The sequence below is a fragment of the Ursus maritimus genome, unplaced genomic scaffold (assembly GCF_017311325.1).
Source record: "Ursus maritimus isolate PB19 unplaced genomic scaffold, ASM1731132v1 scaffold_18, whole genome shotgun sequence".
NCBI classification, from domain to species: Eukaryota; Metazoa; Chordata; class Mammalia; order Carnivora; family Ursidae; genus Ursus; species Ursus maritimus.
In genome coordinates, this window is record NW_024424230.1 from 15102147 (window position 1) to 15125463 (window position 23317).

At 36.1% G+C, this 23317-nt stretch overlaps 1 protein-coding gene across 1 annotated transcript in view; it reads right to left on the minus strand.

Annotated features, from left to right (window-relative positions):
* Positions 1–23317, minus strand: part of LOC103676246 (glutamate decarboxylase 1-like) — a 44283-nt gene that overhangs the window by 16052 nt on the left and 4914 nt on the right. The window contains exons 3-8 of the mRNA XM_008705411.2: positions 11092–11208; positions 10227–10469; positions 7679–7769; positions 4742–4854; positions 4099–4214; positions 2439–2518 (exon numbers count right to left, since the gene is read on the minus strand). Of these exons, the coding sequence (XP_008703633.2) occupies positions 2439–2518; positions 4099–4214; positions 4742–4854; positions 7679–7769; positions 10227–10469; positions 11092–11208 (760 nt within the window). The remainder of the gene's footprint in view (positions 1–2438; positions 2519–4098; positions 4215–4741; positions 4855–7678; positions 7770–10226; positions 10470–11091; positions 11209–23317) is intronic.

Sequence of the window (23317 nt, forward strand, 5' to 3'; positions counted from 1 at the left end):
TTTAAAATAAAAACCTCTTCTCTGGCACATACTGTCACCCTAACCCTGGCTGTAACCCTAAACTTAACCCAAAGTCTGGGGGGGAAAAAAAAGAAGATATGGTATATATACACAATGGACTACTACTCGGACATAAAGAAGAATGAAATCCCGCCATTTGCAATGACATGGACGGAGCTAGAGGGTATTATGCTAAGCAAAGTCAGTCAGTCAGAGAAAGACAAATGCCACTTGACTTCACTCATATGTGGAATTTAGGGAAAAAAACAAATGAGCAAATGGGGAGAGAGGCAAACTATGAAACAGACTTTCAACTCTAGAGAACGAACAGGTGGTTACCAGAGGGGAGGTGGGTGGGGATGGGGGAAATAGGGCCTGGGGATGAAGGAGGGCACTTGTGATGAGCACCGGGTGATATATGGACGTGTAGAATCACTGTAGTGTACCCTGAAACTACCACTACACTGTATGTTAACTAACATGAATTTAAATAAAAACAAAAAAAAAAAAGTAAAAGCCTCGACATCGAAGTATAAAAATCAGGTATCCAATTGGGGAGGGAGGGAAAAGGGTGGCAAATTTCAGATGGCCTTCACATTCGTTTACAGCAAATATGTGAGAGAAAAAAAGTCAATACGTTTCTACTCAATCAGAGTATCAGACTGAAACCCAGCATGCTTACTGATGATTCACTAGAAGCATTNTGCTAACATCGGGAGTAAGATAAGGATGTTCACTACCATCAGTATCATAGCATTTTTTTCTGAAGAAATTATCTATTATTTAAACATATGATAGGAAGGAAGGAAGGAAGGAAGGAAGGAAGGAAGGAAGGAAGGAAGGAGGGAAGGAAGGAAGGAGGGAAGGAAGAGAGAAAGAAGGAAGGAAGGGAGGGAGGAAGGAAGGAGGGAAGGAAGGAAGGAAGGAAGGAAGAGGAAGGAAGGAAGGAAGGGAGGGAGGAAGGAAGGAGGGAAGGGAGGAAGGAGGGAAGGAAGGGAGGGAGGAAGGAAGAGAGAAAGAAGGAAGGGAGGAAGGAGGGAAGGAAGGGAGGGAGGAAGGAAGGAAGGGAGGAAGGGAGGAAGAAAGAGAGAAGGAAGGGAGGAAGGAAGGAAGAGAGAAAGAAGGAAGGAAGGAAGGAAGGAAGGAAGGAAGGGGAAGAAAAAAGAAAAGAGGAATAAAGCCTAATGGGAGTACGTATGGCTGTGTACCAGGAATATCTAAAATTATGTGTTAAAAAGCTTTTAAAAATAAGAATGTTGAGCAACTGGGTGCTTACAAGAGTAAATCATGTTCCTATTTTAAAAAACTAACTGTTGTGAATAAATAATAGAATATCCCATTCATAATAATAAAAAAAGATATAAAGTATCTTGGGTGGGGGTGATTCTCAGGAAATGTACCCAGAATATATAAAGAAAATCAAACAACTTGTGATAAATTACTGAAAAATAAACTTATAAAACACATTTGCAAGATATTTTATATTCATTTACTATATATTTCAGAATTTCTAAATACATAAAGATTCCTTACCAGCCAATAACAAATAAACAACCAATAAAAAATGGGCAAAGAACATGAACAGACAAATCACGGTAATATAGAATTGGCTGGTGAGAATTTTCAATGATAAAAATACTGATAATATTCAGGGTTAGCATTGTAGATAAAAGCATCAATTAACTTAAAAATGTTCGAAAATAAAAAATATTTATGGAATTGTAAATCTAGACATTCTTTGAATCAATTATTGTTTCTAGGAATTCATGAGAGATTTTCAAACACAGACTCTCAAATATTTTTATACAATTATATTCATTTAATCATTGTTCTTAAACACTAACATCTAGGGAGAAACCCTTAAGTGTCTTTTAAAATAAGATTTATGAAATTCTGTGACATTCATAAAATGGAAAACTCAGAAGTAATTAAAAAAGAATAAAGTCTGCCTGAATTCATGGGATAAGATTTCTAAAACATATTATAAAACCAAAAAAACTATGAAAGCAAGTTACAGAATACACACAGAATTGATGTGCATAAAATGATCCTCAGAATATATGTAATATTTGTCATATCATTTACTTCGGAAGCGTATTCAAGGAAAATGGAAACATATTTTCCCCTTGTAGATTGCTAAAGCAGTTGAATTTTTTCTACAAATATTATCCTATTTTCGTGTGTAGTTATACTGCAAAGAATTCAATATATTTAAAATCGGGAATATACGTTGACAGTCCCACTCATATAAGACCAAATTTAGTAAAGAAATTTTAAGAATAGGATAGGATAATTTTGGCGCTTCTCTCATACTAATGGCAGTTAAAATTTATTGAAACTGGGAGAGTATTCTTGCTAAAAATTGGAATAGGACATAGGATTTTAATCTACGAAGCATAATGATAATAACGATTTTTGAGAATATGTTAGAAACATACCTTTCATCACATTTTACTTCAATTACATTGTCAGTTCCAATACCAAGGATTGCTGCAGCTTTTTTTACTGAATAATGACCCTTGGGCAAAAATGAAAATAGGAAAGGCATTCATTTCTCTGCATTCCATGATCATTTACACTAGTGCATTTGGGGGCACAAACACAAAGATTAGAATGGGTATACACACCCATACAGGTCTCAAGGCATATTTCCAGACCTTCATCGTGACATCTGTTCAGATGAAGGAGGCTGTGACGCCTCTTTTAAGCATCACACAACTCTTCACATGCAGTGGGAGTTTGAACATTCTAGTGCTCCATATGCGCAGAAAGTCGTGTCACTTATAAATCTAGTAATAATATTCTCCGGTGATAAAATCCTAACATTCTCAGACATTTGTAACTCCTGCATTACAGACACACACACACACACACACACACAAACACACACACACACACACACATATATATATATTTTTTTAAGGCGTGAGGCTTGGAGAAATGCATTGATTTTCTGATGCCTGCAATTCTTAATTTTGACTTTGACACCAACTTTGATTTCTTGCCTCCTAGATAACTATTTCCTTGTATCATTCTGCCTGCTGTAAATAATATCAGTAAGATGGAGGTATTAGCGGCTCAAGATCTAAACTTGGACCTGGTTATTTTTAGTTGCCAGGAAAGGACCAGATACATGAAAGAAAAAAAAAATGCAGAAATTTAAAACCTTAACTCTGCTTCATTTCAATGGAGAATGCACCAATTAAATAGGAAATGAATTTTTTAATCTACATTATGGAAATTCAGCATATTTACTCACTCTGTGCAAAAATTATATGTCAGATAATGAAAATGACATTTGTAAAGCAGCATCTTAAGTTTTACAGTAAATGACATTAATTATGCAGCAGTGGTCTCCAACTTGATAAAATGCCTGTATATAATACCAATTTGAGTTTGGTCAGAGAAGCATATCACAAACACAGAGACATTTCAAAGAAAACCCTGTGTTTCCAGGCACTTTTTACATGGAATTCTCGAACTGTGATGACTATTACATTTTAATATCACAAATGTTGCTGAGGTGGTAAAGAAAAATGTGACCAGATTTATTAAAGGGACGAATTGATTTTTTTAAAAAGTAGGGTTGATGCTGTGCACAAGATTGGAAGACTAAAACAAAAAGACATCAGTGGATACACTGTCAATATCAGACACATTTGGCTGAGGACCTAGTCTATAAAAATAAGCCTTTCTCTTTAACTGATTCCTTTGATCCTCACTGGAAAAATAAAACATCAATCACATTCTTCTATACCTTCAATGATAAAGAGAATCATTAAGTCTTTATAATTTTTATAGCTTGTTTTTTTGGTAAAGATAGCACAATGCTTTATATTTATAATCCCGTTTTTTGTTAGTTTCTCATATTCTGAAATTAAATTTTAATCCTGAATTATCTGTATTGCTAATCTCTAGAGCTTATATTGACTGGAAAGTTGTTTTTTCTCTTTCCAATATCAATATGAAGACCCAGACACAGAGATTACTGAACCTATATATTGTTATAGTGAAGCTAATATTCTCTGACTTCCAATTACTTTACAGTTGATCCCAGAAGACTCTTAAAAGTTGGAAAAATCTAGACTTGATACTTACTTGTTCAGAAACAAATAACACGATGCACGGGAGTGCGGTCATGCCTTGTCTTTTTATCTCTGGATATTGCTTATAACGGGCTACTAATATACCATAGAGGTTGGATATACTTCCACCTGTGCAAGAGAAATAGTAACGTTAACGTAATTTCAAACATCAGAAATGTTTATTGAAATCATGACAATTTGAGAGCTTTCTGAAACTAAAACAGTGCCAAATCACCAACTTTTTCCTTTCCTTTGCTTTCCTTATTTAAAGATTTTATTTATTTATTAGAGACAGAGAGAGCACAATTGGGGGTGTGGAGGCTGAGGGAGAAGCAGGCTCCCCACTGAGCAAGGAGCCCGATGCGATACTCGATCCCAGGACCCTGAGACGAAGGCAGATGCTTAACCGACTGAGCCACCCAGGCGTCCCGCAACAACATTATTTTTAAAATGTCTTTCCTTGAAAGTGTTGAGAGAAATGTCAAACACCACAATTCATAACTTTTAGATTTATGGAAATTTTGTTTACAATTATAAATAACACAATAGCTCATGAACATTTATCTCTTAAAAATAATAGCACTCATTGAAATATATTTTGAGTGCCTCCTAATATATATTTTATTTGGGAGAAATGATTTCTTGCTTTTTCTTACCAGGTGCAAATATTCCATCTGCTTCTGTTTCTCGCCAGCCAATAATTTCATACATTTTCTTAAGAAGAATTGTTTCCATGACAGTAAATACTGGAGCTATTTCATAGGTAAACCTATATTACATACATAGATTTCTACTGTGAATCATATAAAATGGAAAAGGATAAATAAAATCATGTGCTAAATAAGGTTATACACATTTTTTGGTATTCTACAGAAAACTGTAGAAGAAATAGTTAAAACTTACATGCTGTAAATCACCCCTTCCAGATTAAGAGTATATTAGTTCTACAAAGATCTACAAAGAGAGTATCATGGACTCCATTGTTTTGTGCAGTAACTGGGAATTTCTTTCCCACCAAAAGGAATTTTGAAAGCAACCCCTAGCCCTCAGCGCATACACAATACTCTTACGGCCAGAAAATGCCGTTTTATATCTCTATGGGGCAAGTTAGAGAGAGATCTAGAGCTACAGATGATATTGGGCAGAACATGAAACAGGTAGAAAAAGCCTTTTCCCAAAATCGATTGATAATGATTTTCTACCTAAAAATTGTACTTTGGACGAGCACACCAAAAACAGGCTAAAAACTCCTATATTTTCAGTAACCGCTCGAAGCAAGTAGACGGTGAAAGGCAAGGGCAGCATAGGATTCCTGAACAAGAATTCGGAGAGCGTGGCAATGGGGACTCTCCTCTGAGTCACTCTCCTCTGAGTCACTCCTCAGAGTCCCTTCCACAAAACGAAGCAGCTAAGATGAAAAAGAAGTCTGTAAGTTTTGTCTCTACATACCGTATATAGTACGCAATGAAGTACTTACCGTGCGTTCTGAAATCAAACAGTTGGTTCAGTTATTTTTAAGAAATTCTTTTATTTGTCCTCAAAACCCTTTTAAAGACTGCTGTAAGTGTTGTTACATAGAGACAGCAATACCGGACACCATTCACGTGCCACTCGAGATGCTCTCACATTGCTCTGTCTCGAAAGCCTCTGGACATAATTCAGGCCCAGCCACTGCTGTGACCACTTTCACTCAGACACACTCACAACCCAGCAGAGATTCGCCTCCCACCTACAAGGCAGGCACTAACCTCCAGCCTGGGGGAGGGGTCGCCTTTTGCATCCAGGCATGACAAGCCATGGAATCTTCTGGGAGTCCCAAGAATGCCCAACCATGGGGGAGTTAACATCCCATGGTGCAGTCCTTTGGCCATAAGAGAGCTGGTGGCAAATCAGTTCTGTCCCCTTGTTCCCTGCAGATAGACCGCCCTCTGAAGCACCCGTTTACGGGAGGGCACTGCCTCCCAGACGATGGACCGTTCGCTTCTGCTCATACTAGTGGTATAAGCAGGTTTATCACCTCCCTCATGTTGCTCTCTGCCCTGTCCTGACTCCCTTCATCTGTCCTCAACCCTGTTCTTCAGGGTGGCGTGGCCTAATAAAGTCGTCACGCATAAGCTCTTGCCAGGGGCCCCGCACAGAGACCCAGTAAGGAAACCCATTGCCTCTGAGAATTAAGACTCTAGTTCTAAGAAAAACAAAGGAAGCAAGCCTCATACACTGGTATTTCAACCGGCTCATTTCTGCCAGCACGTGCTGTGCCAGCTTCCACCTCTACCCACATTACCTCTCCGATGCTATCTCTGTGCCATGGAGTAGGCATCATTATTTTCAGACAACAGAGACTCATTTAACTTCCCAGCACTGTACAGGGTAGAATTAGGACTGGAGTTTGGTTCTCCTTATTTCCACCTCGCATGTTTCTATGATCTCAGAGTATGGTAAGAGATCTCCGTTCATTAACAAGGAAGAAACTGAAGGTAAAGAAGAGTCTCTGAAATCCCTTCTCTCTGCATTGCCCATGTGTTCTTTCTACTCTTCTCCTGTATTTGCCTCAATAGAGAATGATTAAGTCTAATAACCATGGGATTCTAAACAATGGAGTAAGATTTATAAATAAAGTCTTATGTAATCATTTATATAGCAAAGAAACATATTCTCTCCAAAGATAAGGTGTTTTTAGTAACATATTACTCTGTGCATATTTCAAAGTTCATAATCAAGCAGTGAAAATTAAAAATAGCAGTAGCTTGTGTAAGCCATTGATGTTTGCACTTTATACCTATAAAATGCCGATCCTACCAGGAGCCATGCATCATTAAAACCCCAATGATCACTAAACAGTTAAAGTAAACCTTACTTTTTCCACATCGCAAAGCAGTCTCTCCTCATAAACATTTAGTTCTTGGTTTTAAAGTTTAAATTCCTACCAGCTCTCTCTTTTGATTGCTAGTTAAATTATATTAACATTTGACACAGACTGTTCCTTTCAATTTCATACCCAATCATTTCCCTGTCCTTTCAACCTTGAAAAATATTGCCCTAAAATTAACTTTACTTCAAAACACGGCGGCAGCAGATCTAATTTGTATATGACCAATGGTTCTGCTGTGGCAAAGGTCAAATTTTTAAAGAGTCACATTGGAGTTGGATTTAGATTTCCTTTAGAAGTTTACTTTCTTCACCTTTGATCAGATTCAGGTTCTAATTTGTATTCGGGCAGCTTCCCACACACTCGTGTGTGTTTTGGGCTATGGGATGCTGGGGGCTCTCTGGGGTAGTGTTTAAGTGATTCCAACCCTAGAACCGGACTCACAGTCTGCACACTAGTAACCCGGACTGATCAACTGACCTCTACTCCTCACCAAGGAATTCAGATCCTGCCAGTTTTTGGAGACTGGCCAGAGGACTGGATAAACCTCAAACAGCCTTACCCAGGGAACATGGAGCAGCTTCTCTGCATTTCTCGCAGGGTACGGGCTATTTGCTTTTGATACGGCAAGCATCGTATCCAGCAAAAATACACAATCTACACCTTCACTCTTGCTTACGCATGTCTCTGAGGCTCACGTTCCTTGGCCCAGAAGGACACTCACATGTTGGTATTGGCAGTGGCGGTCAACCATTCCCCGGCAAGTCCGACGACATCTAGGCCACTGGAGAGCTGGTTAAAAAAGCGAGGGTGTCCTAGAAAACAGACAAAACTATAAATGAGCCAAAATAAAAATACAAGGCTAAAAAGCGGTTCAATTTTCTAGCAGTTTCTCAGTGAACAGGTATTCAGGGATCACGCACACATAAACTAATTATTTCATCCAATAAGCACTACTGAGAGCTCTCACAGGCAGGGGCAGTGCTTAACATGGGGGGACACGGTAGTTAACAAGCTGAACGGAGCCACCGCTGTGCGGGTCTTACTGACCAGTGGAGGCAAACACCAATCTGTTCAACTGCAATTGTGAAAAGCACCACAAAGGAAAAGATCGGGATGTTATAAGACCATTCCTGGGGGGCCTAAGGTGGTCAGGGGAGCAGGGACAATCTTTAGAGAAGGCTTCTTGGAGGAAGTGATCTTTCAGGTAAGATCTGAAGTTAGCTTCCAGACAGAGGGTGGAGGAGCCGCATCATGGGTAGGAGGAGACGCATCATGGGTAGGAGGAACAGCTTGGGAGAAGTCACCGAGCTGAGAAAGAGCTCATAAGCTTGGGGGGAGGAACCCATCCTGGGTGGAAAGTAGAAAGACCCAGGCCGGAATGCATGAAACCACCTCAGTGAGTGAGGAAGGGACCACCTAAACCAAATTCAATCATTTTTTCTCAAAACCGCTTCCACGTTTTTTGGACTGATATTTTGGACTGATATTCACAATGATATTTTGAAGTTTTATATTAATAAAGAATCACCAAGCATTAGTTGCCACATTGAACATTCTATATCCAACTCAGTTTAAATTAATGCCTCCTTAGCCGCTTGACACTTGTTTGACAACAGAGCTCAAGGATGACTTGCCTCCCAGCTCTCTGCAAACCTTTTCTCTCCGGTCACTCTCCCCCACCTGCAGCGCCCCTCTTCCCACAGCATCTGCATGGTTTTTAATGCGTAGGTGCTCAGTAAATGTTCATTAAATTGGAAGGAACGGAATGCCTGGAAGTTGTGGCTGCATCACGGAGTGTTTCTTTCTATTATTTACTTTTCGCTTGCTCAGCATCTTTGCTTTTTCCCTCCGTGCTTGATACTGGGAAATAAACGCAGGGAATGGGCCCCTAGGGATTCATCTACACTTGCGATGCCGAATAAGGGAAGGAAAAAGAACTTGATTTACATCTGTCAGAGTGCTTCCCAATTGCCCTGCTGTTTTTCAGGGCAATTTTTTCTCTATTTTTATTTCTAACTAAAATTTATTTCCACTTCACATTTACTTTATATGGTTGACCTTAGTCTTAAAACATGCCTTTTATTTCAGAATCCTATGAGGCTTTCTTTTTGCCTTATTCAATAATATTTTTCTAGTTGTAAATATACTATATGTTATACAAGTGCATAGAATAGAAAACGATACATACAGAACAGGAATTTTTATGCGTATATGTAGAGAAATTATCTACATAGCTATCCAAATACTTATAATAAATACATTTGGAAGGTATAACTTAAGAATGTATTTTTATAAATAGGTAGTTTTATATGTGTTGTATACATATATACACTTTCACACAGAGTTTAAAATATAGTTAAATATAATTGAAATCATATAGCGCATATTATTTTGTGGTATGTCTTTTTAGAAGGATTAAAATTCTGTGAGAAATTCCCCATGACTTTCCTGGGACTTTAAATGGTAACATTGCATAGTATCCTCTCAAAGGATATCCAGTTTATATAAGGTAAATGTCAAAATGAGTATACTTTTGTTTTGTTTTTTATTATTAAAATTGATGTAGAAATGAGCATTCTTAAATATAAGTCATTTTTGTTTGTTGGCATGGTTGATCAGTTTGGTTTGAAGATTAAATATTTGTGATGCATAAAATTTCTGGGATGTCAAAAATACACTATTTTAAGTGTGCCTCTTTCCAAAGATTATGTTGTTTCCGATACATTATTTAGTATACATCTAAGATTTTAGAGAAAAGGGTCCATAGAGCCTATTCAAACAGTATTAGCTCCTGAAAGTATCATTGCTTTAAGTGGTTAAGAATAAAGTTACAATAAAGTTAATCAGAAAACACAATTTCTAAAATATGGGATGTATATATACATAATTATACATATATATTTTATCTCTATATTTTATTTTATATATATATTTTATTAAATATATACATATATATTATCTATATATTTTATTGGTGTAAAAGGATAATCAATTGAGCATCAAAAATGAATATGACCAAATGAAATAGGTAAGTGAAAATAAGTTAAAATGGTACATTTAGTTGCCATTGGATATAACTTCCCAAACAAAACTATTTTTACCTTTCTTTGTTAATTAATAAACAATTCATATATGATAACACCAATTTGAAAATAAACTAGACAAATAGTTTAAATAAAAATGAGTAAAACTGGACCAGTTTCAACATACACATAAACTTAAGACTACTCATTACATCTCCAGTTCAAACACATCGATTTGAAAATCACCTGTTTTAACACCATATTTTAAGGTATCTGTGCAGTCAACAAGTAATTGCTCCAAAGATTCAGGGTGGTCAGACAGTTCTAAGTCTAACCCATCCAAACCTTCAAGAAGTTGATGAGGATGATGAAAGTCCAGTATTTTACTCTTAACATCAAAAGTTTTTTTGATGTAATTCAGAAGAATATTTACCACTTGTAGCAAAAAACATTTTGTTAAATCTTTACTATCCTTGGATGGCAACAAATCTAGAGGGGAAAAAAAACAGATAAAACAGCCAGATCAGTAACTACAGAACCAAAGAAAATCACCATGGGGATAGAGTTTTGATCATTGGAAATTAAAGATATTAAAAGGCCATGTCAAACAACAAGTAACATGTGTCCAAATCTTACTTATAATCTTCATTGAAAGTCCCACTGGATAACAATTTTCTCACACACACACACAAAGCCATTTTAGATTAACGCCATTGGAGTAATCGAACCTTCAAGATCCCCCAGGTGGACCTTATTATATTGCCTTGTCAAAAAATGAGCTGGTAGTTGTACGTTTATAAGTAAATTAAAGCATCAAGGGTCGCCTGGCTGTCTCAGTTGGTTAAGCGGCTGATTCTTGCTTTCAGCTCAGGTCATGATCTCAGCGTTGTGAGATCCAGCCCTGAGTCAGGCTCCGGGCTGGGCATGGAGCCTGCATGCGATTCTCTCTCCCTCTCCCTCTGTCCCTCCCTGTATGCGCGCTCTCTCTCTCTCTCTCAAAAACAAAAAAACAAAAAACAGTTAAACATCAGATCTTTAGGAAATTACAATTGCTTCAGTAAGTAGATGACAAGAAGGAAAGAATGAGACAACATGTTACTGACATCCATACCTGAAGCATAAGCGTTTGATAAATTAGTCGTTACAGTCTCAGTCTGAGCACCTTTTATCACATTTTTCTCAGTTGACTGAAAAGTATGACCAGAACTTTTTCTCATCTCTTCCTTATCTAAGTTAAAAAAGGAAATATTTTGTGATTATTTAAGCATGCTGATAATATGCATGTAGTGCTTTTATCTGTAAATAGATGCTTTCAAGAAATTCATAATCATTGAAATTCTGATTTACATCCACAGGTGATCTCTGGTGGGTAGGTATAAACTGGAGCGAAGCATTACTACTACTGAAATTATGTAAGGCTCTTTTATAACCAGATAGAGAACAAATGATACAACTTGTGGTTGTTAGTTTCATATTAGCTTAGTGTACAGGATTAAGAATTTAGTAATTAAGACCTTTCATGTTTAATTATAAAAAACAATGCCTACTTCATAATAAGATCCCGTCATTAACATTTAACAATGCGTAATAATGTCCACTATATATTAAGAGCTCTAAGTGCCTTGCACACATTTTAATCCTCACAATAAGCCTACAACATAATCCCATTTTCCCCAGTATGTGGATAAAGAAACAAACTTAAGGAAGTTAAGTAATAGTAATAATCCTAAATCTAAATAATTCTAAATAATTCTAAAATCTCACATGTATTGTTCTATTCAATCCTCATAACACAGGGTTATGATATAGATGCTATTATTATTAACAAAAATAGCTTATATGGTAGAACTAGGATTTATAGACAGATGTTTGAATCCAAAGACCATTAAGTTATCCTTTAAAAATTAGTACATCCTGAGGTCCTCTTCAATAAAAATATTAAGCCAAACAACCAATCCAGCAAACAAGTCATTCTTAAGTATCTTTCAATGTTCTGGGCAATGTGGGGGGGAAAAGGAAGTATAAACTATAATTCATAATATCAAGGTGTTTGCCTACAGCGAGACAGAAAAATAGGAAGTAATCAGAAAATAATTTCTAGCTAAATTTTGTAGTTTTGATTTTATAAGCTTAGTGGTATTAAATGCTTCCAGTTTTAATAGATATTTCTTAAAATAAAATAAACCAATCCCTATATATTTCAGATTGCATTTTTTTCAGACTGTAGCAAAATCAATTTGGTTTAGTTTTGATACAGTGTTTAAGCAGTTTAAAGTGTTTATGTATGACAGATAAAAATGTTCTATTAGAGCTTTCTCCATAAAGAATAAAAACCTGATATATGAAAAAACTGTGTAAGACAGAAATTACAGAAATATGAGATGATTTGTAAAGCATGCAGTGTACTTAAAAACAAATTTCCATATTACATAATGACCCTGTAGACAGACATATATTAGGTTAATTCTTTATAAAATTTTTTTTCTAGAGGAAAATTGCTTTTTAAAGTTTCAGTGCTCTACAGAATGAATAATAATAACATAAATAAATTCTAAAGTAACTAAAGTTTTAGAAGCATAACTCCTTTTAAATAATTAGTGGAGGGGCGCCTGGGTGGCTCAGTCACTTAAGCATCTGCCTTCGGCTCAGGTCATGATCCCAGGGTTCTGGAATCGAGTCCCACATCGGGCTCCCTGCTGGGCAGGGAGCCTGCTTCTCCCTCTGCCTGCCGCGCCCCCCGCTTGTGCTCTCTCTTGCTTGCTCTCTGACAAATAAATAAATAAAATCTTATTAAAAAAATAAATAGTGGAAACAATTACAAGAAAAAGTGAAATTTTTAAAAAATCTACGTTTATAGAGAATATGTTTATGTTTATAAAGAATGTTTATAATGTTTATAAAGAAATGTTTATAAAGAAATGATATAAAAACCAAGAGTTGATATATTGGCATAAGAATTATCCTCCATTAATAGTGCAACTACACATTGAACCTACAACATAAAACTATATTAAATTTATATTTAATAACAAAATGACTGTTTTAAATATGTAAGTAAGACAAAGACTGCTAATATGTTTTTGTCAAAATATGTGATATATGATTAATATATGTGATTAATAATCATATAAAATAAGACTTGTTCTACAGTCTGCACTTTTTGACAAGTAACACTCAAAATCCCACTCTTTCAGTTAATAATAATTGCCACTGAATTCCCACTTCTCACAAAATTTCCACTTACTTGTCAGGCTATATCCACACTCCTTGACATCCATGTTCTGTGAAAAAATACTATCTGCTTTCAAAGACTACCTGGGGCCAGAGCGTGCTTTTATGTGATGGAAAAGAACCTGAACATGAAAGGTTTGACCTGCTGTAACTTATAACATAGACTCTCTTCAAGCCCTTTTTATTGATGGCACAGAAATATGAAGCAATTTCATTATTTGTAAAAAGGGCAGGGAGACAATGCTTTTATTTGTTTAGAGAATTAAACAAAAGACGATTGCAATGTATTTGTGTTTAAACATTACGGCTTTTTAAAAGTATGATTTCATGTCAAAAAAGGAATGGCTTCACCTTCCCTTGTGACAATTACAACTTTTATCAGCAGGGTGAAGTGTTAAGTACTTAACATTCTAGGATAGAAATGAAAAAATGCACAGGCATGTTAATGATACAGGTCACACACTTGTAACACAGGTATTACTTTTTGCCTTTGGATTGAAAACCTTAACATTTTAGGTTTTTTTAAAGAGTTTATTTATTTATTTGAGAGAGAGAAAGAGAGCGCACAAGCAGGGGAGAGAGGCAGAGGGAAAGGGAGAAGCAGGCGCCCCGCCAAGCAGGGAGCCCGATGCGAGAGTCGATCCCAGGACCCCAAGATCACGACCTGAGCTGAAGGCAGCCGCTTAACCGACTGAACCACCCAGATGCCTGAAAACTTTAACATTTTAAATAATCCAAAAATACATAATGGTCATCACTTCTGAGCCTCATTTCCAAGTACACATTTTCTCCAGAATTAATCAAATGTCCACTTATCCCTTGAGATTTACAACTATTGAATAACGTGCTGATCAACATTATTTTTCTTTATTAAGCAAGTTTGAGCATGTTAATGAAAGAGTAAGAAAACACTGATGATTCACATAAGAAAATCACCTGGAATACATTATCCTCTATCCTAGGCTATTGTGTGCTATTTATAAAATGATTAAGTAACTCTTAATATATTCTAATAATAATGGAAAAAACATTGTGGTTTATCAAAAGCCATTTACAACTTCCAACCCAATTTGAGACAGTTACTGCAACTTTTTCCTCATTAAGGAGTCCACTTAGAGCCTGTAACAAACAAAAGTATACACATTTGATGATTTGAAAACCATTTCCCCCTTTCATTGCTTTCCAGTGGAATTGACTGATGATGGTAGAAGTGGACTAGATGTGGGAAAATAGAAAAAATAAACCCAAGGAGTCCCCAGCTGTCTTTCCATTTCTTTCAATGCTCTGCAGAGCTACTTTGCTCTAATAGTGTCGTGACATCCATTAAGGAAGATTGTCCCATTATCTTCATCCTGCAAAGATGAACCCTTCTCATGACTCCAAGTCTCGCCCTTGTCCCTGTCAATAAGCCCACCCACAAATGCCCACTGCGAACCCTTCTCATGACTCCAAGTCTCGCCCTTGTCCCTGTCAATAAGCCCACCCACAAATGCCCACTGCTCGCGCAGTGCATCGTCCCTCACATTCCAAGCTCATCCCGGAAGCTCCTCACCCGCCCCTTCCTTTCTCACACATAATAACCACCAGCAATCAATATTCAAGACTCAATCCCAATTCTGAGGAAATGGGTTTGAGCCATAAATTACTCTAGCTGTCACTCATTTTTTTCCCTTTCATGTCCTCACTGCTGGCAATCAGGCTTGTATTTGTAGACATGCTCAGCACAGAACCCTCCCCAGCCCAAGGGGAAATTAATGTTGTTGTTTGTTTCACCTTATCCTAATTGTATATGTTTGTAAACACATAGAAATGGAAATTAAAACCCACACTTTGTCTCTACAAAGAATGTGAAAGATTTCTTACATTACACGACATTATATGGGACTACAAAGGGGAAAAAGAGGACAATACTCCCCTCTTATGATTGGCAGAAATATTAACACCTATAGATTTCTTTCCCTGGATCCTTGCTGTATTTCGTACAGTGTTAAATATTTTTCATATGTTGAATCTCCATAGAAGGTCTATGATTTTGGTATTGTCATTAGCTTGTTCTGTTTCATATGTCTCCTTACCTCAGTTCTGCCATCAATAAGGCGGGCATGGTACTAATACTTACTCAGGGCTTTGCGGTATCAAGAGATAATGCTTCTTAAGGTCTTCTAACAGTAATTCTTTATGTCACTCTTTTCTCTGGCAATCCTGAAAGACAAAAACAAACAAAAAATAATTTTAAGAATGCCACTTGCTCTGACAAAAAGTGTGCACTGACTTGCCAACCACTATATGATAAAGTCCTTTACTGACGCTTTCCTTATGCTACCTCTTACTCCTCATTTACAGAAATTTTCTGCATCTCAAAAGTAAGTTCATTCATTCTTTTTCTTACTTCCCCTCATTATATTTTGTGAAATTTAATCTGTTTTAAATGCCTTTCTTCTTCCTTTCTTCTAATTCAAAGGTCACATTTAACACACATTTATCAAGTATTTCTTAGGTGTCAAGCTGTCTTCTAAGCTCAATTTGTATTAACTCATTGAATTCTCCCTGAAACCTTACAAATAACACTGCTGTTTGCCTTCTCCATTTTACAGATGAAGAACCTAAGGCACCGAGAATTCATGTTATTTGCTAAGACTCACATAGCTACTAATTGGCAGACCCAAGATTCAATCCCAGCCATTCTGGTTCTAGAATCTACTCTCTTAACCCTATCCTGAATTCTATCTTAGAAGGTCCAACTCACATCTTAGTAGCTCCATAAATATGTTCTTATCTCCATCACTAAGCTGATGTGATCTTTATTTTTCTCTGAATTATCACAACAAATATTGGTCAATTTTTGTATAGTTTATTTGTCAGTTCAATGCATTTATTAGAAGTTGTGTCTTGGGGCACCCAGCTGGCTCAGTCAGTAGATCATGAGACTCTTGATCTTGCAGTTGTGAATTTAAGCCCCACGTTGGGTGTAGAGCTTACATTAAAGAAAAACAAAAGAAGTTCTGTCTTGATGTGGGAGGGGAAGTACAAAATATACATTAAATATTGCCCTTAAAGAAGTTATAACTTGGCAGAAAAGTGAGTAATGGAGAGAAAAGTGTCATATTTTAATAATGGGAAAAGTGCTACATTTATAGTAAGGATGATAATCATAGATTCTAGAAGAGACATGGGACAGGGTGGTACAGGAAGGTGCCATCAAGGTGCTCTGCGAACATTTAGCAGGAGACGAACATGGAAGGCCTCTCTAAAGAGAACAACATGTGAGCTAAAACATGGAGGATAAGTATCATTTAACCACATGTTGAAGGAAGAGAACATATTCAAGGAAGAATCAAACAAATCCACAAGATGTTGAGATGTCAATTGAAGAAATAAGAGAAAATCAGGGTAGAGAACAGCCCAGAAAACCAACAGGGAGACGTAATCCTGGGGATCTGGGAAGAGCGTGTGAATGTGTTTGGTGCTTATCCTTAGAGGAAAAGAAAACCAGAGAAGGCCTTGAGGTGTGCAGTGACGTGACTGTGGTTTCCGTATGGTTGTAGAAATAATGGTGAAGGGATGGTGGTTGAACATAGTAAGTGTATTAGTAAAACTCTGAGCAAGAGCTGTTTATCATCTGTGAGATTAACAGCTTATAGAACAGGAACATATGCCATCTGAGAAATTTTCCAAAGTGAATTCTAATTTAAATACATGAATTTGAGGGGTGCCTGGTGGCTTAGTTGGTTAAAGGTCTGCCTTCTGCTCAGGCCATGATCCTGGAGTCCTGGGTTTGAGCCCACGTTGGGCTCCCTGCTCTGTGGGAAGTCTGCTTCTCTCTCTCTCTGCCCCTCCCTCTGCTTCTCTCACTCACTCTTTCTCAAATAAATAAATCTTTTAAAAAATGCATGGAATTGATCATGATGATGGCACTATATTATACAAATACATAAAATGATATAGAATTATAAGGGGGTAGAAAATTTCATTGAAACGAGAGATATAATAATGATAATAATTTATAGGCATTGAGCCTTTGGTCTGAGACATGATCTGTTCTAAAAAAATGAGAATTAACTCATTTAGTCCTTCCCAAACTCTATGAAGTAGTTTATTAGTTAAAACAGTACATGGCTACTTTAACAGAAACCAAAATAGTGACTTAAGCCAATTAGAAGATTTATTGCTCTCCTACATACAAGTCTAAACTGGTAAATGGCTCGGGGCTGTTGTATTATTCTGTCCGTGAGGTCATCCAAAGACCAGGGTTCCTTCTATCTTGTGGCTCTCCAATCCACTAGACCAGTGCTCTCTTGAGAAATATACGTAAAGGACATATGTAATTTTTAATTTTCTATTAATCACATTTTAAAAAATAAAAAGAAACAGGTGAAATTAACTTTAAAAATTCATTCAATTTAACCCACTATATCCAAAATATTATAATTCAAACATGCATTGCATCTCGATTGGATGTTAAGTGGATGTTTAATTACATGTTAGTTGGGAAATACTTGGTCCATATTTAGATTTCATAAAAGCTTCAGTTGAAAAAAAATAGATTAAAAAATAGATTAATTTATGTGTTTTTCAAACATACTTAAAAGTTCTTTGAGGGGCCCCTGGGTGGCTCAGTCCTTTAAGCAGCTGCCTTCAGCTTGGGTCATGATCTCGGGCTCCTGGGAACAAGCCCTGCCTCCGGCTCCCTGCTCAGTGGGAGGCTCTGCTTCTCCCTCTCCCTCTGCTCCACCCCCCAGCTTGTGCTCTCTCTCTCTTTCAAGTAAATAAATAAAAAATTTTTTAAAGAGTTCTTTGATAACTAGAGTATAAATTTTTAAATTTAAATTCATTAAAGCCAAATAAAATAAAAAATTCATCTCTTCAGTCACACTAACCACATTTTAAGTGCTGCACAGCCACAAGAGGCTGGTAACCACTGACTGGACAGCTCGGGTCAAAACTGTTGCTTTCACACACTTTTCATCCACAAAGCTAGCTTGTTAGCACTGTATCTGAATTCTAAACCAAGGGATGGGGGAAAGGGAAATAAGAGAAATTAGACTATCGCTAGAGGTGTGATCTAGAACTAGTGCACGTCTTATTGGCAAGGACTTAGTCACATGACCAGAGAGCGGCCATGGCCACACAGAGCTGCTGGGAGGTTAGCATAGAAATGATAGTCTCCTGCTGGATGGACATCTTCCCTGCTAACACTTTGTATAGAAGGGAGGGAAGAGGTGAGCAGAGAAGAGGAGATTTACCATTACTAATACAAAGATGAGACGGATATTGGGAAGCATTAACAATCCAGGCCATGCGCAGAGACTGCGGTACTAATTTTCATATAAGGAAAGGGAGGCACACAAAGGTTATGCGCCTTGCCCACATTTGTGCATTTATTAGCTACTAAAGTTGAAAAAATTATATTTGGACCATGATATAAAAAATTTTTTGAATTACAACATGTTAAGCATGGAAGACTGTGAAAATTGTTACCTAATATTTTCTTCTTTCTTAACTTACCTATGTCGATACTCTAGAGACTTTAGATTGTATAAACTTTGAAGGTGAGAAAAAGTATAATTCAATTCCTTATACACTTTCACAGTGCTTAATATCATGTAATGTTTCACACATTTATATGTGTTGTCACACTGTAATATCCAAAGAAGGGTTACATCATTCCTTTCACCTAGGTCATATTTATCAGCCTTTCTTTCCACATAATTTCTGATTATATGGGTTCAAAGAGAAAGACAAATTTAAAGATAGAGTAAACAGCTAAATTTGTGGGACAGAAAGACATAACTCTGTAAACACCCAGAGACACACTGATACGTGTTTACTTTGTAGGGTTTGACTTCATCTGTTTTCATAAGTCACTGATGTCTTCTGGGAAAATTTCTTTTCATCTCTGAGAAATTGTTTTTGACAATACCATGAAGCATGATATTCTAAATACACAAAGTACAGAGAAAATCACTCATGCTTTTATCTGGTCTTTTACATTCATGTGATTCTTTCATCTTTCATTTCACCTTCATTTTCCCATAAGCACTTGTAAACTTACTGTTTATACATACCGAAAGAAGAAAAGATCACAATCATATAATATACTCGAAACGATATATTGTTCTTTGTACTTCCTGCGGATAACTACAGGATATCTTTCTTTTATTAGCTTGCTCTTTAAAGTTGAAAGAAAGAGTTTTGTTTTGTTTTTGTAGATCACCATTTGCATTATACAAATATATAATTCATTATACAGACACATAATTCTAACACAATATCCACAGTGTAGAAACCTACAGAAAACTTAAGAGAGTTTGCCCAACAAAGTACAAGTAGCAACTGTCAGGGCAGAGTTTTGACCCCAAAACTAGATCTTTGACCAAAAACTAGATCTTCCAACCTTAATCTCTTCATTTTGCTAAAACAACATAACATACTAACTATTCTTGCCCATCTAGTGACTTAGTAAATAGATCCTGTGATGTTATCAAAATTTGAAATTGTTTTCAGATAATGTATGCTTTTACTTGAACATAAAATATTAATAAGTAAAGCAATACTGATTCGTTGCTTTCAACATTACTTCTTTCACTCACCTGAGTTCGATGAAGCCTTCCTAAATGGCTGTCTACATTGAGGGGATTGAACTGCCATTCATAACTCCACATTCTATTTGTTGACACATGTAATTCATATTTTTTCTCAGAAGTTCCACATTTTCTCCAAGCCTGAATTATGAAGAATGATTTTTTTTAAAGATTTGCTTATTTATTTTAGAGAGAGAGAGAGTATGGGAACAGGTGGAGGGGCAAAGGGGGAGGGAGTGAAGCAGACTCCCTGCTGAGTACAGAGCCCAATGTGGGGCTCAATCCCACATGACCTGAGCTGAAACCAACTGAGCCAGCCAGGTGCCCCAAAGAATGATTTTAGAATATGGACTAATAGGGACAAATAATTCCAAGTTGAATCTCACAGGTTTTAGTATAATCTGGCCTGAACCAGATCTATAACATCTACGTTAACTGACTCATAGCACCCTTGGAAAATCAACGCATACCTCGAGTTATTCCAGTTATGTAAACCATAAAACAGCTAACTAGTACCTATCTCATTATGACTGTTGTTATTCAGAGACAACTTAATCCAATAACTGAATGAAATATATATGGAACAACTGGCTATTAAACCAACCAACTTTTTTGGTATTTTTAAGAACTAAGGGTTATTAGTGTTTATCAGGTTATATAACCTGGAATCAATCAGTCCCTCCCAGCCTGGAACAAAAAATTCACAATGTCCAGCATCCCATAAAAATTATAAAATATACAAAGAAGTAGAAAAAAAAATGTGACTTGCAACCAGGAAAAAAAATCAGTAAATAGAACCAGAAACAACAGAGATGTTGAAATTAACAGGTAAGGACTTCAAAAAACATCTGCTACAAATATATTCAAGGATTTGACAAAGACATGCACATAATGAAAAGATAAATGGAAACAATAAACTAAATTAAATAGAATTTCTAGGGGTGAAAAAAAACAACTGAAATGAAAAATTCACTAGCTTGGTCTAATAGAAGGTTAGAGGTTACAGGAAAAAAAGATAAGACTAATGAATTTGGAGAAAGGGCAATAAAAATTATCCAAACTGAAGCACAAGGATAAAAAATCCTGAAAAAATATGACCAGAATCTAGTGATATGTGCAGCAAAATAATGCATTTTAATATATCCTTAGCTGGAGTTTCAGAAAGAGAGGAGATGCAGAAAAATATTTGAAGGAATAATGGCTAAAAAAATGTCCAAATTTGATCAACGTTATGAACACACAGATCCCAGAATGCTCTACAATCCAAGGTGAATAAACAGAAAGAAAGCCATACCAGAATACATATATCAAATTGCTGAAAGCAGTTATTTTAAAAAAATTTATAGCAGTCAACAAAAGATTCATTATGTACAGGGGACTAATGTTAATAATGACCAGACTTCTCATCAGAAATACTGTCAGCAATGAAAAGACTTCCTTAGAGGAGCCTGGGTGGCTCAGTCAGTTAGGGTTCGACTCTTGGTTTCAGCTCAGGTCATGATCTCAGGGTCCTGAGATCAAGGCCTGTGTTGGTGGGCTCTGCACTCAGTGCGGAGTCTGCTTGAGATTCTCTCTCTCTCTCCCTCTGCCCCTCCCTCTACTTGTGTTATAAATAAATAAACAAATAGAAAAGACTTCTTTAAGGTACTGAAAGAAACCAAGCAGACACTAACTAGACACTAACTAGAATTTTGTGTCACATTCTCCATCACAAACAAATGGGACTTTGTTGACAGTACTACAAGATACTTAATTAAGGATATTCTTCAGGGTAAAAAAAAAGATGAAAAGATTTTTCAAAAACTTGGCTCTACACAAAGAATGAAGAGTGCTGAAAATGATAAATACGTGAGTAAAGGTATTTTTCTTATTTTAAGTTTTAAAAAACAATTCATTGTTTAAAGCAAAAAATAGATATATGTGTATATATATACATATACACACACATATATAATGTATATACATACACACACATATGTGCGCGTGCGCGCACACACACACACATATATATTTATTTATTTATTTATTTATTTATTTAATTATTTTCCTCAGGTGCAACAGAGAAAACCTGTAATATAAGAACGTAAGGGCAAGGAGTACTTGTTGGATTTGACAGTATAAAGAATATTGGTTGTCCTTGCCAAACAAGTGTCAATGAAATATTGAGAACAGAAACCATTCTGGTGGGTTGACAAGTGAATGGTGGTATGGTTTTTATTTTGGTCTTGGAAAGGAGGAATTATTTTCCTCAGGTGCAACAGAGAAAACCTGTAATATAAGAACGTAAGGGCAAGGAGTACTTGTTGGATTTGACAGTATAAAGAATATTGGTTGTCCTTGCCAAACAAGTGTCAATGAAATATTGAGAACAGAAACCATTCTGGTGGGTTGACAAGTGAATGGTGGTATGGTTTTTATTTTGGTCTTGGAAAGGAGGAGTAGTTTTATAAAATAAAGATATTAATGTTAATATGTATGATAGTTAATATAATATATAACTATTATTTTAAAGTAAGTTGATAAATATTTTTAACTTTACCAATTTTAATTTACAATATTTCTAATACAGCCAAAATTATTAGTTATACCCCAGATAAAACAAATTCTTTGGGTTTTCTTTGAGATTTTCAGTAATTTTTAAGCATAAAAAGGGATTCTGAGACCAAAAGTTTTAAAACTACCATGTTATAAAATGCTGCCTTTATAAGCATAGATGTTGTAGATACAAAATTATTCTTAAGTAGAAAATAAGATTCCAATGGTATTGTCTTATTGAAAAGAAAGCAATAAGTAAAATGCTTTTTCTTATGGTGCCTTATTATTCATTTTTAATGATATATAGGTATGACAACTATGCCTAGTGTTTGCATTTGAATCTCAAATGATCATTACTGAATACAAGAGGGAAAAAAATAACATCTGGATATCACAAAATAAACCAATAACACAAATTGGCTCATGAATATTTAATTCGCACATTAATTCACCTACTGAGAAGGAAGACTAGCAAAACAAATGAATAAACTCATAAATATTCCTTGAATTATTTATCTATTTGATCTTTTGTAGTGTATTATGCAAAAATTTTGCTTCTTAAATAAATGACATTTGAATAGTTGAAAAAAATGCTCTCTCATTATAATCACTGGACACTGCTATGCTAATAAAAGCAAAGATGAAAGATAGAGATTTACACAATTGAAAACCATTTGAAAATGAGATATTAGTTGGACTCCTGTCATATTAGGAAACTTTAAAACTGAAAGAGATGGCGATGCTTAACTAGGAAAGAGCAGAGCATAGTACATTATCTCTCGTCTCTTCAGTTTTTTGGGAGTGAGGCAGAGTTCTATCTACCCATTCACACTCATTCACTTAGCCTCCTGTGTGCTCTGTATACACCAGATGATCGGGTCTTGTGTATCTGTCCAAAATACATTTATTCCTTGTGAAAGTTACTCTCATAAATTAAAGGTTAAGCTCTGTGAAAACTGCTAACTCAAATTTGCATGCCTTCCTCAAATT